This window comes from Rhinolophus hipposideros (assembly GCF_964194185.1).
Source record: "Rhinolophus hipposideros genome assembly, chromosome: 6".
Taxonomy (NCBI): Eukaryota; Metazoa; Chordata; class Mammalia; order Chiroptera; family Rhinolophidae; genus Rhinolophus; species Rhinolophus hipposideros.
In genome coordinates, this window is record NC_138052.1 from 99251118 (window position 1) to 99270801 (window position 19684).

The 19684-nt window shown below is 44.6% G+C and overlaps 1 protein-coding gene across 2 annotated transcripts in view; it reads left to right on the forward strand.

The window, feature by feature from the left end:
- The window catches only part of TRAF3IP1 (TRAF3 interacting protein 1), a 52363-nt gene extending 33172 nt beyond the window's left edge, over positions 1-19191 (forward strand). For both annotated transcript variants that reach the window (XM_081050658.1, XM_081050657.1), the window contains 2 exons: positions 14675-14898; positions 16944-19191. In XM_081050658.1, the coding sequence (XP_080906784.1) occupies positions 14675-14898; positions 16944-17109 (390 nt within the window). In that variant the 3' untranslated portion in view covers positions 17110-19191. The remainder of the gene's footprint in view (positions 1-14674; positions 14899-16943) is intronic.
- The last annotated feature ends 493 nt before the right edge of the window (positions 19192-19684 follow it).

Here is a 19684-nt window from a genome sequence, read left to right on the forward strand (position 1 = left end):
CTTTACAGATGCTGCAGCCGCCCAGCGGCAGGAAGCCGTGGTACGCTGCCCCGACTGGAGAATCATTCAGTCGTTTGAAGAGGTCTGAAGACTTAGAAAGTCCCCAGTGAGACAGCATGAACTTGTTTTAAAAGAAAAGAACATCAGAAATCAGGGCTTCCAACGACCTGGCAGAGCTCAGCCTGCCCTGGCCGGCCGCTACCACAGGTCTGGCGTGGCTGTCCTCGGCATGGAGCAGTGTCACTGAGCTGGGTCCTCAGGTGTGTCGGCTGTCCCAGGTGGGGAGTGGCTCAGCAGTGTCAACAGTGAGCAGAGCCTGGCAGCTTCTCGGCAGCTTCTCACCCTCTGTGCCGCGTCTCCCATGTGCGATCTCTCATCTCCCCGGGGCGCTTGGAGGCCAGCCGTGGCCACTTACTGCCCAGGAAATTAAGGTTCCGGGAGTCTCACGCCCCACACCTGAGTCTTAGCCCTCATCCGGCTCTGGGCTGGAGGAGGAGGTCACATGGGCTACCTGGGGACCCAGATTTCCCGTGCATTACGAAGGACACAGGGCCCATCGCTCTGGAGCGGACTCTCGCTTGAATCTCTTGGCTTTAGGCAGAGCAGCATATTTCCAGAACCATATTAATCCTGAAATTCCGTATTTCTTTGGCTTCACTTTAAACAAGAAATTTATTTCCTGGTACTTTTTTTTTAATTCATCGTTTATTTTGTTCTTTTCAAAACATGCCTACTTGAGCCCCCTGCTGTGAGTGAGAAACACATTTGTTTTTCTAGCTCCCATCTTGTTACTGTTCCTTGGATTTATTTCTGACTTGAAAAGCTGCTTTCAAGGAAGTGCTGTAGCTGGAGGATCAGACCGGACGTGGCTGAAAAATTAGGTTTTCTTAGGTTTTAATTTAACCTGGTAGAATGGGCTCAGAAGGGACGTGATGGACAGACCAGTGACAGCTTTATCACTTCTCTCCAGGGCACGGGTTATAGGGGTATTTTAGAGGAAAGAAAAACCAAGGTGCTTGGCATTAGAAAACGTGCGTCCTTACAGCAGTGACGCACGTGTAATTTTTCATGTTGGAGCATCAGCTAGGATTTCTGATGGGAACCCCCCAACTGTTCCTCTGGCCAAAGATCCCGCCCACCCCCCAGGGGGGCCTTTAATGTTTAATGAAGCCCCTGACAGCCCTTGTCACCCTTTGTCACCGAGGCCAGGACGACAGCCACTTAGAAAAGGGTTACTCAGTGTGAGCTTTACATTTTAGAGAACATTCTTAAATCCCTTATAACACAAAGCGATGTTAAAATAGAAATGTGTTTAGACATTAATTTCTTAATAAGTTATTTATAAATAACATACACTATATATTAACACTCTTACGTGTGTACTTTATGATACAAACAAGATGTATTCTAGAAGTTTTATTGGTTAGGTTTTGAAACTTAGGAGTCATTCCCTTATATTAATATATTGGGTACTGGTTAGGTTTGCAGTTAGCTTACAAAAGCTTTAATGCACAAGTCGAGTTTACTGGCAGTGAAAAATGATAGACACTGATGTTTTCATAGTGACAGCTAAGCCAAGCAAATAAAGTAAATACTTTGGAGCATTTTTTAAAAAGGTACTTTTGAAGAAAAACAGATTTAGAAGCAGGTCAAACCTTTAAAGTTGTGAGGGGCGCTTTTGAGAACTTTCAGCTACTCCAGAGATTACCGATCGGGATGTTCAGTGTGAAAGGGGAGTGTGTGTAATCGTCGTCCTCACAGGGTCTGTCCCTCTGCCTCCTTGGGTGCTGTCTTGGTTCAGCCCTCAGCCGTCGAGTAAGTGAAGTCGGCTCAGGGACTATGGAGGAACAGCCTCCGATTGACCATCCTGGGGGTGGTAGCAGGGACCGTAAGGTCCCAGAGTTTGGTGAGCTTCTGTGATATGCCAGGCCTGGGGCTGCTGCCACAGCTCACTCAGGCATCTTACACTCAGAGAAGAGCTGCATGTACAGTACAAGGAGTTTTCCCCTAAACTGTTTGAGAACAAATTGCTGACATCACTGCCAAATACTTGACTAACTTCTACAAACAGGGACCTTTTGCGTCATTACCATAGGGCCCCCAAACTAGAAACGGTCACCGATACACTGTTACCAGCTGACCCTCCAGCAAGTCTTCTGTCCGCTCTCTCAGTGGGAAACAGTCTGTGGGTCTTTCCTTAGCTCAGGACCTTTACCACTTGGAGGATTACAAGCCAGTTACTTTGTAGCAGGTCCCTCAGTTTGGGTCTCTGATGTTTCCTCAGGGTTAGATCCAGACGGAGCTCTGATCGCAGAATCCCGTGCGCGCCTGTGTCCCACTGCTGCTGGCTCTCGCCTGGGTCTCTTGATTAGAACGAGCCTGCCAGCTTCACCACTGTCAGGTTACTCCTTCTCATGTTGTAATTACTAATATTTTGTTCGGAAGTACTTTGAAGCAGTGTAAGTGTCCTGTTCTTCTCTAACCTTCAATTTAATCATTTACTTGTCCCTGTGGGCTCATGGTTTCCAACTTTATTCAGCGGGTTGCATACTCTCACTCATTATTTTTATTTGGCCGGTGGGGTCTCCTTCAGATCGGCTCCGGCGTCCTTTCAGTCACCAGCGTTCCTTTAGCTCTCCTTCCTTTGTGGCCTCCATGTACTTCCACTGCCTCAGCCCCCACTCGCCGCTTCTCCTGGTTCCTTGTAGTGGAGACGGGGTTTAGAACCCAGGTACGTTCGCAACATGTGCTCCCTGCTTTTGGAATGTTTCGGCTCTCAGGCCCTCTCAGTGGTCAGAGCTGGAGAAAATAGTGCGTTTGTGCGCACGTGTGCATGTGTGTTGTGTGTGTGTGTACACATACACCAGAGGGTTCACTCTAGTTCCCCCGTTCTGTGTCTGTAATTCCCTCCCCCAGTAGTGTGAACCCTGGCTCAGTACCCCTGGTAACCAGTCTCTCTCTGCTGCTCTCCCCCCTGGCTGGTGTGGATGCTGTGTGCACCCACCTTGGGCTCTGAGAGCACCCCTTACTTCCCAGGGATGAGCTCCCAGTCACTCCCGGTCCAGACAGCCTGTGCTGTCTGCGGCCCCCTCCTCCCTGGTAACCTCCCTCCTTCCCCACGCTGGGCCCCACACTCCCCACCCTGCACCCTCGTCCTGATGCTTCCCTGGCTTTGCCCATCTGGGGGCTTCAGGAGGAAAAGGGGCAGAAAGAGACCGTTCCTGACTTGCCCTCGGAAGGGACTCTCGTGAGGTACGGACCAGTGTGTCTCATTTCCCTTTCCTGCGCACATAGCACTGCACACAAGTAAGTTGTCACTAACTGTTGACTGAACAAGAGTTAGCAGAGAAGGATGGAAATGGATGGGAACACGTGATAAAACGTGAGGAAGCACTGGGCAGGAATGAAGAAATTGGAACAGAGCGTTACAGGAGTAGCGGACATTTTCCATGAGGCTTCAGGGAGGAAAGGGGCCTGGTAAGGAGGGGCTATAGCCTGGGTGAACCCGTCACAGCCATTGGGGTCGCCGTCCTGGTGCTAGGCCCTGGCGGCTCAGCCTGGTCGCAGGCCGCCGAGCTTGGGGAGCAGGCACAGCTGTTTGCCCTGTGGTTTGGACAGTAATACCAATTTCCAAGGCAAGTGTGATAGGAATGTAGTTTGCATAGCTTTCTGACGTCGATTCGTGTGCTGTTAAATGAATGTGTTCCTTTTAGAGGCACTTGGTACCTTCACGAAAGCAAGAAGCTTAACCTGCTATGAGCCTGCTCTCAAAAGTACTTTCATGTTCTGGGCAAAAAGGGAACTCAAAATATTGGCAATGCTGTTGAGATAAAAGGGTTTTAGAAAAACAACAAAACAAAGCACCATCCTATGAGTACATTGTAGGGCAGGGGACAGTAGGTTCTTTTCGAGGGAACCAGGGTCAGATTTGCTTTTATACTTGTCTGTAGCCCAGGTGCTCAAGAAAGTGGGACAGGAGCTGCCACATTTGGAGAAAAACGACTGACCCCCAGATCCTCATTATTTAGTCAGGTTGGTGTTTCACAGGTAGAAACAGTGAAAGACATAGCCAGGTTGACGCAAGGGCTCAAAAAACATTGCTCTTGTATTCTTGAAAAAAAAAGTTGCCCGAAATAGTGTCTGTCTGGATAGCTGAGAGATCAGAAAGCAAACATGAACAAGCAGTCCAAGCCCACCCCTCTGGAAAGGCTGTGTGCAGACCCCTGTGACCTGTGCAGCCGTCCCTCGTCACAGGGGGTGTTGGCGCACTTGAAAAGTGCCTGGTCCAAACGGAAATGCGCTCTAAGTGTGAAAGGCACAGCGGACTTCAAACACTTAGAAGGAAAAGAGCAACATAAAGTATCTCGTCAGTATTCTTTATATTGACTAATGTTGAAACAGTATTTTGGATAAGTTGAGTTAAATAAACTTCACTGAAATTAGTTTCACCTATTTCTTTTTACTTTTTTAATGAAACTGGTAGAAAATGTTAAATTATATATGTGACTCTCGTGTTTCTATTGTGCACCAGTGGTATGGACGAAATGAGTTCAAATGGAGCCTTAAAGCCAGTTAAGCAAATAGAACTGAGCATAACTATTTCTACAGAATTGAGTGGAAAAGCCCTAAACCGGGTTTCAAAAAAAAGTTGTATAGAAAAGTAACGTTGTAGTTGTAGGTGGTAGGGTGGAGGGTCGAAGGTGGTAAACCCACATTAAAATCATCATTTATGCTCAAGTTTTTTTCTTCACTTTCCTAAGTTGTCTTGATGACTGAGTCTTAATTTTAATCTCGTCAAATTTCGCAGTCTTATGATTACTGGTTTTTGTGTCTTAGTTAAGAAGTGCTTCTCTAAGGTCAGAAAGATATTTCTTTTGTTTAAAAAATTAAAGCTCTGTTTTGACATTCAGGTCCTTAATCCACCTGGAATTGATTTTCCTGTCTGTTGTGAGATAGAGGTGCAGTTTCTTCCCCCGTATGGATACCCAGCTTTTCCTCGTTTCCACACTGATCTGCCATGTGTGGGGCTTTTTCCACATTCTGTGCACCAGCGGTCAGCAAACGTTTTCTACAAACGGGCAGGTAGTCAGTATTTTCAGCGGAGAGAGCGTCGTACTCTCTGTTTCCAGTATTCAGTGCTGCCCTTGCAGGCTACATGCTGAGGAATGAGTGTGGCTGGGTTCCAAAAACACTTTATTTATGGGTGCTGAGATGGGAATTTTATAAAACTTCCACACATGCCACAAAATATTACTCTTTAAATAATGTTTGCAACTATTTAAAAGTGTAAAAACTGTTTTTAGCTCCTGGGCTGCACAAAAACAATGGGAATTAGACCAGCCTGCAGGCCAGAGCCCTCCCCACCCCCATTCCCAGTCCGCCCTGCTTTCATCACTGTAGCGCTATAATCAGGCCCCTCTGGTAGCTTGGCTAGGGAGTGGTCCTCCCCGCTTCCATGCAGGTACTGTCACCAGCCCCCTGGATTGCAGTGGGAGCATTCCTGCACGAGACTCGCCGTTTGTTGGCCTTCTTTAGTGTCTCAGTAAACACTGACGCTGTTGTCGGTGGAGGATGCCAGCGTCTCTTGTCAGATTTGCATCTGGATGCTCTGGAGTTTGTCCTGCTGTTGTAAATACTGTCTATTTTAAATTTGTTTTCTAATTCTTTGGTGCTGGTAGGTAGGAATGTCCATGACTCACAACCAGCTTCCTTGATAAACTTTTCAAAATGTGTGTTGATTCTTTTGTGTTTCTACACTGTACCAGCAGCCAGTACTGACACAGATGCTGGTGAGAAACGGGCCGGGACACCCGGATGCTGAGGGGCTGGTCCAAGGCCATGGGGATGGGGAGCGGTGGCGCACCTGGGCACGTGGGCAGTCACCCCGGGCAGGGGCCCTGCTGTTCCCAGTGCCACCCTGTTGTTCTCGTCACCGCTAAGTCCTGGCGATTCACTTCCTCCTTGCCTGTCCTCATGCTTTTCTTTTTCTTGTCTGATTGCTCTGGCAACTAATGGGAATGAGTTTCCTTCCTGACTTCGAATGGGATGCTTCTGAAATTTACCCTTTTCTGATATTTGTTGTAGCAAACAGATGGAGAAAGTTTGATTTTCCCCCCCAGTATGGGGCTTTGTCATGCATGCGTGTTGAATTTTATTAAATGCATTTTCTGCAATGATTAAAATGATTCTGTGATATTTAATTTGTTAAATAACATTGATGGCTTTTTTCTCTAGAATAGATGATGGAATGATATTGTTTGTGGATAACTTGTTGGGGACTTACCTGTAAAACTGTCTGAACACCGTGTTTCTTTTGTGGGATAAGTTGAAACCACTGCTTTTATTTCTGTATTAATTATGGGAGTATTCAGCCTTTATATTTTATCTTAAGTTCTGGTTATCAGTTTCTTTTAAAATGTCCAAGTTTGTAAAAAGGTCTTGATAGAATTCTTTTAAACATCTCTATTTATAGTTTAGTTTTGTTCTCTCTTTATTAATAATACTCCTTATTTGTGCTTTTTTTCTTTTCCTTAAATCATTTTTTTTCAGTAATTTGTCTGTCAGTCTTCTTAAACCACCAACTTTTGGCTTTATTGATCTTCTCTTTGAATCTTTGTTTTACTGATATCTCCAATTTTTAAAATTTCCTTCCTTTTACTTTTTGTGTTTATTCTGTAAGAACAAAACTTCATGGTGAGGAATTATGGATCTCATTTTTTTTTCAAAGCATGTATTTTAACAGATAGTTAATAGTGAAATAGAATGTATTCCAGCTCTGAATACTCTGTTCCCTATTAGGTAAGTGTAATTCCGTCTGTTTCCGTTAGTAATCGATGTTTCTTCTTCATCTGTGCTGCCACATCCAGTAAAATGGCACTTGTTTCAGTTGACAAAAATTCAGGTTGGTTGTTGTAGCATCATTGAACATGGCTTACTTATCTTACATTTAACCTAAAAATGATTCTTGACCAAATAAAATCACCACTGTGCTGTCTCTTAGGAATGAATGGCACGTATAAAAATTCAACGTCCATTATGACTAGAAACTCGTAGTGAACTAGGAATAGAAAGGTATTTCCTCACGTTGGGGACAAGAGGACCCGCATCAGGGACAGTGTCACCCTGTTTAGATTTCTGGAGGTTCTGCCAGTGCAGAAAGAAAGGAGGTTTAATTCCAGAGGGAAGACAGGATCATCATTTTGTGAAGATGACAGCAGCCTATCGAGTAAATCAACCCCCCCAAAGTTAAAACTGTTAGGAAAAAAAATGATGACCAGTGACAAAATAAACGTACACAAGTCAGTATTTTTCCTGCATGTCAGCAATAAGCAGTGGGAAACCACAAAGTCTCCTCCAGACCTGGAGATAACATTGTCACTTATAGGGGCATGTCTGCGCCTAACAAGGCGTTTCTAGTAACTGGATTGAGAAGCCAAGGAAATTTACCAAGAAATGGAAAAGGTCTGGAAAAAAATCAAGACATTGTGTTCCTGGATGGGAAACTGAATATTACAGAGATGTCGTTTCCCTCAAATTTATTTATAAATTTAATGCGATTCCAGTAAATAATCAATGGATGTTTTGGAACTTGACAGAGAGTATTTTAAGGTTCATCTAGAAGATAAACGTATGAGAAGAGGTTTTCATAAAAATGCCCTAAAGGACCAGTTCTAGGCCAGTAAGGTCGCATTCTTACTGCGTTACTTTGCGTAGAGAAGGGAGCGTTTCTGCTGAGAAGTTGAGTTCTGCCTCCCTGTTGCCCACTTGCTCTGTTAAAGTCAGTATGACCAGTTCTCCGTGTGATCAGATGATTTGTAAATTATTTCCATTTTTCGGGTCAGTGAGAAAGCCAATCTGTACACTGTCTTCTGTGTTCTATAACTAACCTTGCTTCATTCAGCCCGCGATGCCACTGGGTCTCAGCCCGGCCTCCTCTGACCTTACAGTAACTTCCAGGAGGGCTCCTCAGGTCTATTCCAGGGAGTAATGTTCGTGGATGTAGTTAACAGTTAAGATCTTGTGTTCTGCACTAGCTCAAGGGCTGCTTACATGCATTTCTTCTTCCATGGGAGCTTCCCCGTCAGTGTGGACAATTAGCTAACATTTATAGCGCACTTCTTACGATTAGGGCATTGCATGCGTCACTTCATTTAATCCTTGAAGTAATCTGTGAGATAGGTTACCCCCATTTTCTAGGTTAGGAAACCGAGGCACAGAGGTCATCTCGTCCAAGGTTATGTTACATTAAGTAGCAGAGGTAGGATGGCACCCCAGACCCATCTGGCCCGGTCTGAGCAGTTAACCCTCACATGGTGTAGCTTCTCATACAGGCATTCTAGAAGCTTCCTGCTCATGTTGATTTCTTATCTGTAGTTGCTGCAGTGAGCAGTTTCTCACCTGGAAGGTTGTTCACATGTTGTCGTGCATGTCCCCGACATGCAGCGTTAGTTGTCTCTCTGCTGCCAGTGGAATGGTTCAGTATTATTACCCACAGTTGTTGGATTGCGGAAGTGCTGTAGGAGTCTATGTCCTTTCCTACACATAGAAATAAAATGTTTCAGAAAAATAAGTTGTAAGTTGGTATGCCCATTTTGGAAAACTGTTTGACATTGTCCTAAGATTGAAGACACACATGCCCTGTGACCCGGCAGCACCGCTTCTGGGTGCGTTTCCTGCAGAACCTGTGCCCGTGTGTAGGGGACGTAGACAAGAGTAGTCAGAGTTGCATCGTTTGTAAATGTCCATCGGCAGTAGCGAGGATGAACAGATAAAATTAAATGCCATTCAGCAGAGCAAGTGAATGAAATGCACATGCTTGTGACTCATGGTTGATTCTTAAATTTACTGTTGAGGAGAGGCTGACACACACGGGTGGGTACTGCAATGCCATTTGCCGTGTACGAATACAGCAGGCGAGCAGGGGACCAAACAGCAGGACGTGCTGTACACCCAGGGCTGGTTGAGCTCCGGGCATCACGGTGGTGACCTTGGGCCTCGGGGACCCCGGAGGCCTTGCCTTCTTGACCCAGGCTGCAGGTGTCACTCTATTGTTTTGTTAAACCGTGCATTCTGCTTTGGGTGCTTTTCTGTGTGTGTGTAAAGGTTAACGCATTTGATTGCAGACTGTTGTACCTTGCGTTCATGATAGCCGGTGTGACCTGCGTCAGAGGTGAATGTATGGTTTCCGTAGGAGTTTGGCGCTGTGATATTTCTGGGTGAACAGAACACTCACATAGTTGTTACTCTGTTGGTCTCTGCTTTTCTGTTCTAATTTGGATGTAGGCATTCCTCGGTTTATGAAAACAAGGCACTTTTGACAGATTGTCTAGGTTAGTGCCTGAGGTCACAGGAGAGTATGTTATTTAAAGCACATACTCACTCTGATTTATTACCCCCCAGTTAATCACAGCTTTGTTTATTGGGTTTGCTTCCTGTAGGGAAAGCCCCGCTCGTTGGTGTGCGGGACCCTCAGATCCAGAGGCAGAGTGGAGGGCAGGGGCAGGAGCCACCAGCCCTCCCGTTGTGCCCCAGGTCCTGCTCCTGGAGATGGCTGGCAGTATCTGAGGGTCCTGCTTGAAGGTATAATTTTAGAAATAGTACTTTCTTCTCCCAAAGCATTGAAATGGAAACTTAGAGAAGCAAATCTCTCAGGTCAATGAGAGATGTATAAGAAATACTTTTAGATTTAAAAATCACTCTGGGAACAAGTGTGGATGTGGTAAATACAAATAAGATTAAATCCCAAAGTGACTAGCTGAAAACTCTTGGAAAGTCACTTTTTCTAAAATGCTTATACCGGGGTGCCAAAAAAAAAGTATACATATGACTTGTATTCACCTTTCGTTATCAGTATATATTACAACTTTGATACAGTTCTTTCCTTTCTTAAAATCTATATAGTTTTTTTGGCCCCCTCTGTACGCTGACACGCTTTGCCAGAGGCGTCCTGCCAGAAACCAGCTGAGTAAATCGTCTGCAGCCTGCAGGAGGAGGAGGGCACCGGAGGGTGGACACATGTCCCGTGAAACACACATGGCTGCCACCCCTATCGCCTGTAGAAACCGATCCCATGACAAGAGTGCCACAGCCACGTGCTCGGGCCGGCCAGCATGGCTCTGGGCCGGTGTCTGAGCTCAGAATCGCATCTTTCAGGAAAGTTTTGAGGTCTGATTTCATGGTGTGGCTTGTTTATACTTACAAAGTGGAGATGGGCAGGGACTGTGTCAGTAAGTAAGATAAATAGTGTTTTGATGACAGGACTTGTCTTCCTGGAGCTGGACATAACCACCTGTTCGTTGGTGCTGACAATATATAACCACACTCGTATTTTCCCGTGTGCACCCATGGCCGCCATGGTGCCTTGCGGTGCGAGCTGCCTCCGCACTGCAGCCAGCTTGACGCTTCCCCATGTGGGGCTTTGTGGCATTGTTCTTCGTGTGGGTAAACTTAGGACAACGGTCAGCTTTAGGGAGGGTTTCCTGTGTGCGAGGCACTGAGCTGCCTGTTTCATGTTACCCCATTTAATCTTAGCTGCAGGGTGAACGTTTTTACTTCCATTTTACTGTGAGGAAACCGAGGCACGGTGCTTGGTCAGGCTCCCGAGGCCGTCACGTGAGGAGGTGGTGAAGCTGGGCTGGCACTGGCCGCACGACTGCAGAGTGCCTGTTCCCGGCCACGCGCTGCCTTTCCCACCAGTCCTCCCGTGTTCTGGGGTTTTTAGGTGGTGTTTTCTGTCATTACGTAGTTTCATTATTTTTTGGTCTTCCGTTTTCAAAAACTAAGCATATTGCATATGACTGATTCCTGAGTGGTGAGTGTGGTAGTAGGTTCTCAGGTTTTATTGTACATCTTAAGTCCATGAAACGGGTTTGTAACGGTTCCGTTCTCCTGGAAAGTTGCTGATGGAGCGGCATAAGCGGTGTATAAATCAGTCTGTCGTCAGAGGGTGTGCTTCTCTAAGCACATAATCACCGCCTGACCTGTTCACCCCCACCCTGCCGCGGCCATTCAAATGAAAGTTTGAAAAATGCCAGAATTTTGAGGTTTTGCAGCAACGAGTTTGCAGCAATAAGTCTCTCCTGACTATCAGAACCCGAGCCCAGATGTATCTGATTTTAAATTCTTGACCTCTTAAAAATAAAGTTATTAACTTTAGGATTAGCGTTCCAAGTTCTGCTCAGCTCTGCGGTGCAGGGACATGGAGCTGGATGAGGCGACGTGGAATGGAGGGGCCTGACCGCATAGCCACAGCATCCTCTCCACCTTGTAACTCAGGGATCCCTACGACATTTATGTATGTTCGTCTCCCATCCTGGGTTCTGAGCCCTAAACAGTTTTACAGTAGAGGCCACATGTGCTGAAGACATTAGAATTCTTAGTAATCATTATGAATGGGCTTAAATAGCATTGTCAATTTCTCAACTAAGTCAATGAGAGATTTATTCATCTGCCTATAATAAAGTCAACACGTTTTCTTGGGAAGTAATTTATAATTGTATCAGAGTCATTTTCGTCACGTAGCATTTTAAAGGCATTTATGTTACCATTACCCTTTTGCTCTCCTTAAACTTATTTTGAGGTAACTGTAGGTTCACGTGCACTTGTGAGAAATAACGGTGATATCCCAGGTCCCTTTCCTGAGTTTTCCCCACTGCTGACATCTTGCACAACCGTAGTGTGATGTCACACTCGACGTGCTCCCCTTGATACAGTTTCCATAACTGCAAGCATCCCTTGTGTCCTTTTACAACCACACCCACCCGCTACCTTCCACCCACCTCCTTTGTAACCCCTGGCAACCTCAATCTGTTCTCCAGCTTTCTAATTTTGTCGTTTCAAGGATGTTCTGTAGTAAGTGGAGTCATACAGCGTGTAATCCTCTGAGACGGGCCTCTTTCATTCATTATAATTCTCGGAGATGCAGGCGGCTGTGGGAGTCAGCGGTCCACCCCTTTCTATGGCCGAGGAGCCATCCATGGTATGGATGTAGCCATTCATTTAACTCTTCACCTGTTGAGCGCCATGGGCCGTTTCCAGGTTTGGGTGCTTTGAATAAAGCCTCTGTACACATCTGTGTACAGGTTTTTGTGTGAACATGAGTCTCATTTCCCTAGGAGAATACTTGCTGGGCCTTGTGCTAATTGCATGTTTAGTTTTTACAGAAACTGCCACACTCTTTTCCAGAGCAGCTGCACCATTTTACAGTCCCACCAGCTGTGTACAAGGATCCGGCTTCTCTGCGTCCTCACAGCCTGTGGTGTTGTCACTGTATTGATTTTAGCCATTCTGATGGGTGTGGAGTGATGGCATCTCAGTGTGGTTTTAGTTCGCATTTTCCTAAGGGTAATGACCTTGAACATCTTTTCACGTGCTTGTCCTCTATCTGTGTGTCCTCTATGGTTAAATGTCTATTCATGTCTTTTGTCCATATTTTAATTGGATTGTTTGCTTTTTGCTGTTGAGTTTGGAAAATTTATATATTCTAGATACTAGTTCTTTGTCAGATCTACAGTTTGAAAATATATTCTCTCACTCTCTAACTCATCTTTCATCCTCGCAACAGGGTTTCTTGCACAATGAAAGTTTTAAATTTTCAGAGAGTGTATTTTACCACTTTTTCCTTTAATGGATTGTGCTTTTGATGTCAAGTCTGAGAACTCTTTGTCTGGACCTACATCCCAAAGATTTCCTCCTTTTTTCCAAAAGGTTCATAGTTTCACATTTTACATTTAAGTCCACAATCTATTTTGAACTACCTTTTGTGTAAGATATGGAGGCTTCGGTCAAGGTTCACGTTCCCCCGTGTGAATGTCCAGTTGTGCAGGTGCCATATGTTGAAAGACTCCATTCCTCCACTGCATTGCTTTTGCACCTTTCTCAAACATCCGTTGGGCCTATTGGCGTGGATCTATTTCTGGATTCTCTGTTCTGATTCATTGGTCTGTGTGTCTGTCCTACCAGCACACACTGCCTTGGTTACTGTAGCTACCTCCTAAGTCCTGAAATTGGGTAGACTGGCTGCTCCCTCCTTAGTCTTCTCTTTCTGAAGGTTTTAGCAGGTCCTCTGCTTCTCCACACAAATTTTAAGGTAACCTTCTCTATATCTAAAACAAAATTTGACTTTTATAGGAATTGTGTTAAACCTGTATATCAGTTTGGGGAGAATTGACATCTTTACCATGTTGAATCTTGTAATTGATGAACATGGTATGTCTCTCCATTTATTTAGATCTTCTTTGATTTCTTTCATCTGTATTATGTAGTTTTCAGTATACAAGTTCTATACACATTTTGGTAGATTGACATCTAGTATTTTCCCTTTTTTGAGCAAATGGAAATACAGCTGATTTTGTATGTTTATCTTATATCATGCAGCCTTGATGAACTCACTCATTAGCTCTATGAGTTTTACCTTTTATTTTCATTTAACATTTCCAATGTGCCAGGTGTTATATTCAGGCTTTCCATATGTTTGCTAGAAGTCAGCAGGTGGTGGGGCTAGGGTCTTGGCAGGTGAATTATTTATTCACTTCATTTGTTCACTTGACAAATATTTAAGGAGCCCCTGTATGGACCACAGCGGATCCAGAGAGGGTCCCTGCCCTCCTGGAGCCTGCAGTATGAAACCGGCATTAGAAATAACACAGTGGTTACTTCTAGTAGTAAAGCAAGTTCAAACGTAAAACATAAGCCATTGATTAGAACTGAATGCCTTTGCCTCAGACTTGGAGTGGGTAACGCCGGCAGGCCACAAGCAGGCTGAGGAGCAGGAGCGCTGGGGAGGGATTCCTGAGCAAACAGCATTCATTTTCCCAGGAAAGGTGTCCCAAGCAAACTGCTTATTCATTATTATCAACTTGCATCAATTTTTGAAATTCAGAGATGTCTGTGATAAAAGCTTATATAAAGAGAATCCTGAAGTTGCTTGTCAATGAACACCAGGCCAAAACCAAAGCAGGTTTCCCAGTGGCCTCTGGGTCCTCACCTCCTTCAGCCCTGCTGTGTGACCTCACCCCACCCCACCCAGCCCGACCCTGCACCAGTGTGCCCCCGAGGGCCCCAGACCTCCGAGTACCAGCCGTCTTGACCAGCGGCTCAGTGCAGCGTCAGCCTGAGCTCCGCGGGGCCCTGCCTGGTGCCATGGGCCACACCCTCACCCTTCTCTTCCCCATCACCAGTATTCTCTCTTGCGGGTTCCTTTCCTCCTTCCACCTGGCAAGCTGGGTTTCAGAGTCATTTGAGGTACAAAGGTGGTGCATTCAAGTAGTGAGATGCAGGCTCAGACTTCCTTTTCAGCAGTGCATTTGGGAAAATCATTGGTGTCCCTAAGCTTGTGTAACCATAGCTACTATAAGTTTCTGGTCATTTGGGAAATAACACCTTAACATATAGAAATTTGCCCCTCCGACAGCCTTCCAAGTAAAGAATCCTCTACCCTCTGACAAGGGAAGGAATGGACCCTCACCCGCACTGCTTACTGCTCACACAGCGCTTGGTACCGCGAGGCTGCTGCTGGCCCGAGCCTCACGTTCGCAGAAGCAAAGCAGTGTCACGTAGGCTGGAGGGTCTTGGGCCAGCACTGTCCCCACTCCCCTGCCATCCTGCCTTAGTACTGAGGATGTCTCTCTCTGTCTCTGTCTCTGTCTCTCTCTCCATATTTTCCCACTGCCTGTAGGAGAAGTTGCCTGTCTTTGAGTCTGTGTGGAAGAAGGAAAAGGACATCGTCTCCAAAGAGATAGAGAAGCTCCGCGTGTCCATCCAGACGCTGTGCAAGAGTGCGCTCCCCCTGGGCAAGACCATGGACTACCTGCAGGAGGACGTGGACGCCATGCAGCACGAGCTGCAGCTGTGGCACAGCGAGAACAAGCAGCACGCAGAGGCCCTGCGGGAGGAGCAGAGGTCAGCGGGGCGGGGCCAGAAGGGGGCGGGGCCAAGCCTGCACCACCTCCCAGCCCTCCTCCCCCAAGGAAACCTGCTGCTGCTGCTTTCCAGTCCTAGTGTGCATTTCTTTGTAGCAATTGGAGAAGATTTGGAGTTCATGTTCGCACGCATAACAGATTCAGACATTAAAAAATATAGGGAACTTTGCAGTTTGGCTACCATGTTTTTCATGTGTTTTATCAAAATCCCCAAAGCTTTATAACTGTTTATAGTTGGAAAGTATTTTAGTTTTTTACTCTGAAAGAAATGCTGATGAATGTATTTTGAAATTGCTCCTATGAAAGAAATATAATAGTCACTAAAAAGAGATTTATTTTAGGGAAGTGTTTGACATTCTGTATTTATAATCAGTGAATCTGGGGTGCATATAATTTTATATCAACTCTTAAGTGTTTTAGAAAACACTTAATATGACTCAATGATATCCCCAAACCCATATAATAAAAAGCTATATTATAATGAAGTCCTACTCTTTATTATTAGTCTGCTTATTCTTAAAAAGCCCCTTAAATTTTAAAATGTAAGCATGAAAGAAGTTAGAAATCACTGAGAACTTTTTGGTGCCTATTCTAGAATGATCTATGGTCACCCCCATCCAAAAGTAGAGTGTTCCTCTGAAACCTTTCGTAAGCCGAAATGGCACAAAGCAAAGATTTTTGAGCGTTGCCAGACCCCAAAAAATCACCCACCGAATCATCCCAAGTAACACGTAAAACCTCACGTAACCCTGTCATGTGGTCAAAGCAGGAGGCATACGATAGATACACACCCACCAGTCAGTCCACTCAAGCAACAGACTGCCCATTTTATCTATTACTGGGGTTCTGACTAAGACCCCTTTGCTACTTGCAGAACCGATAGTAACTGCATCAGCTTTCAGGATTCTTTTTCTGTGTGTAAATGGTATGCGTGGTTGCGGGTTCAACGCACACAGGTGTTTATATCGTTCACCGTGATAGAAACGCTCAATTCCATCCACTTTTATGCTAAGTGTCACACCCTTAGAAGCTCCCTTTGGCTTTTCTGCCGCCGTAGGACACACTTGTTAATGAATGCACAAAGTAACCGGGTAAAGCACTGGTGCTCCCTGACGGGGTCGGAGAGCTGGGCCTGGCGCTGAGACGCAGCGTCTGGCTCCTGGAGGAGCTGGCGGCTGCCAAACAGGCGCTGACCGTTATTTTCACTTTTTGCATTTCTTGTAAAAGCAAGAACCCTTTGGATTTCTTCTGGTTAGCCCAAACCTGTACTAACAGAGGTCTTTTGTGAAAGAGAAGTGGCATAACGTGAACTTTCTAAAAGCAGGAATGCCCGTAATTGGTTAGCTCTTAACATTTTGATGTAAGGTGTTAAAAAGTATCACTGCAGACATTTCCTCCCTAAAAAACCTGGTTTTGCTTTACAGTAGGATGGTAGGAAGCTGTTGTGTTTTTTTGTTTGTTTGTTTTGTGTTTATGTGCTTAAAAAACCTAAAGGGAAAGATTAAGTCTGACCTGGCTTTCCCAAGTATTTCTAGTGTCACCCCAGTTCTTAACCCATAGTGAAAGGCCTCCTGTCATGTCTTGAGCGAGTGAATCATGGAGACTTCCTCTGGGAAGCCTTTGAAGCTGGGTGAGCCTCCCCTTGAGGTTGGGATTCCAGCAAGGAAGGGGGTTGGGGGGCATATTGGGCTGTCCACGTGTTGATGGGTCTCGCTGCTCACCTCCCTGCCGTCCCCCGGCTCTCTGTGACACCTGTGACTTAAGTACTTGAAGAAATATCAGCCCGCGCTGTTTAAATTTCATGTTCAACTTCATTTTGGGTTGTGGGGGTTGTGGAAAATAATCTAAATTTCTCCCAGGTGTGAGGTTTTTCTCTTTATATCATTATTGTAGTATGTTTCTGATTTTACCCTTTTTCTTTGGATGCGATCAGTAGTTTCCTTTTGTCATCTTTCAGTGTATAATGAAGGAGCAAATCTAAAATGAGCCAGGATACTTACCAGCCACTGGTTGTGTTTCTGGCAGCATCACAGACGGCACCGTGGAGCCCTTACGGGCCCAGCTCGCGGAGCTGGAGCAGCTGATTAAAGACCAGCAGGACAAGATCTGTGCTGTGAAGGCCAACATCCTGAGGAACGAGGAGAAAATTCAGAAAATGGTGTACAGCATCAATTTGAGTTCGAGAAGGTGAAAGCTCAGAAATCTCAAAGACTAGAAGTCATCTTCAGTTGGAAAATAAAAAGGAGGCTAGAACGTCATTCCTTTTGAACTGTCAGCTTGCTAAGAAAATGAATGGTTTCCAATGTTATCCAACTAATTTTCGGAGCTTTAAAACTGTAGATGTATTAGTGTATAGAAAAGACCGTGTGTGTTCCTACCTTCCTCCAGCTAGAATACTTGCTAGTTATAAATAGCTCTTCAAAACGTCTGTGTGAGAAGTTTCTTTGTGAGCCTGTCCTGTGTGTTTCTGCAGTAGACTGTTGCGTTTAGTTCTGTACCAGAATTTTCAGGCAGTAAGTGGCCTTGGCACACCAAGGCAAACCGTAGTCGTTGACTTCAGGTTTCAGGTCTAGTGACAGGACTTCCATAAGTCAAGCACTGAATGAAGGAGGATAGGCATTTTATAAATAGAGTGAGGCCTGAAAATGCACGAACTGTATTTGTAGTTCATTTCCACTTGCAAAGCGTTCATTTCAGCCTATACCTTTATAAAGGGACATGTGAACTTTCTTTTAGCCTCTCTATAATTGCGTGTGCTTCTTTGTGTAATTTTCTTATTGGTCCCTATTATCTTTTGCTTGTGTTTCTAGCCCTCAAAGTTCATAAATTTCAAAAGGAGATTAGAGGTGGCCTTCATGACCTTGTCTGGACATGAGGTTGTCCCCGGCCATCCTCTCCTTCTTCAGCATTTGCCCCTGCTTTTCCCCACGGCGGTGCTGTTGGGGCTCGGCAGGAGTCCCTGTTCTCTGTAAGAAGAGGGCTTGCTCTCCAAGGAACTGGTGCCATGTCCTTTCCTTCGCACAGGTGTGTGCACCTGTGCACCTGAGAGACAGGTAGCTTAGGGAAAATGGCAAAAGGAAGACTTACAAGGATGCATGGATTTACAACATTTTTTGATAGGACCATTTTGGGGGGGAAATTATTTTTTAAAGCAAAAGTGTTTGTTTTTTTTTAAAACATGGTTTGTATTTAGTTTTTCACATACATATAATTCTGTAAATACGTCTTCAAGTGTGGTTTCAAAGGATTTCACTATTTGGAGACATGTTTACTGGTCTTAGGTCTGGGTTCTGACATCTCGTGCTTATTATGTAAACCAAGAGTGCCAGGTTAAGTGTTAGAACTGCCTGAGGAGGTTTTGTTTCTTTAAGGATCAGCACAAATGGCCCAGTTTAGTTTTTTCTTAGTGTGATTTCCAAAATGAATCTTTTACTCAGGTAGTTATATGATTTTCTAAGCCAAGTACAAGATCAGATTATTAAGACATACCATTTAGAAACACTGGTCTTCTTCTCCATAAAATACACCATAAAATTCTGTTTGATCAGATTATACTTAATACTTATTGGGGGAGGGGAGGTATGTTAGTTACTAGCCCTTCATACACTTATAATCTTTTCTTCCACTAAATTCAAATGACTTAGCCACAGCCTTCAATGGACTCTGTTTTGCTTCAAGTTAAGATATCTGCCTTTTATGAATTTGTATGTATGACTAGAATTTTTATGTTGCAAAAAATTACATGCACTGTATGTGGGTAAAATTTTGTATGAAGTAGTCTATCAAATTGTATCATAAAACTTATTTTTTCTTTTATACATAAATCATTAAAAATAATCACATATTTTTTCTATAAATGTATCGGTTGTGCAATTCAGTTGACACGTGGAAAAAATTTATAAGCATTTGTATTTTTTTATTTTCAAATTTGTGCATTTTGTTTCACTTTGAAGAAAGTTCAGGGAAATTTATTTCTTCTTGTGACACTTATCTCTCCTGTATAAATTGAAAGTTTATATGACAGATAGGCATTTATTAGAAATTTGATCATTCGTGAGGTTTTAGAAAGTCTCCATGTGATTTTTCCTGTATCTTATCACAAATTAAATCCTGATGTTATTTATTATTTTGATAAAACACAAATGGGATTATTAAATGTTTTCTCTACTTTGGTTTATCAGTTTTCAGGAAGTACTAGTCATACTTCAGAAATTTTAATTTAAAGGTTGAGCTGACGCTAATTTATATTCAAAGGAAATACACAAACCTTTGGAAAAATAATTCAAGGCTAACATTCAAGCTTTCTTCTTTGATATTCATACTTATTTTTCTTTTCAATAAGCAGTTTAGAAAAATAGTAATGATTGCAATCTGTGAAGAGTTGATGTCACTACGTGACGACGTGCAGTTTAGGGTTCCGCGTGGTCTGGCCGCTGGGCGGCTGTTGCCAGGGCGCCTGAAACGTGCCTGCACTTCTTTTTAAGCCGCTGCACTGAGTGAGATTTGTCTTCCACTGACGTGCCCAGTGGCACGGCACACGAGTGAAAGGACAGATGGCCCGGACGGACCTCTACCAGCTTTTGAATAAGAGCTTGATGGCAGCGGCCACAGGCTTAGGATGGCCAGTTTGCTCGAGCTTCCACAAGGATGGCTAGGAAATGAGGCCTCCTACACAGATCGTGTGCTCACACGTGCCCGCCTTGAAGAACTCGGCTCCCAGCTGTGGAATCTTATGCCACCCGCAGAGATGCAGAGAGCACGACACG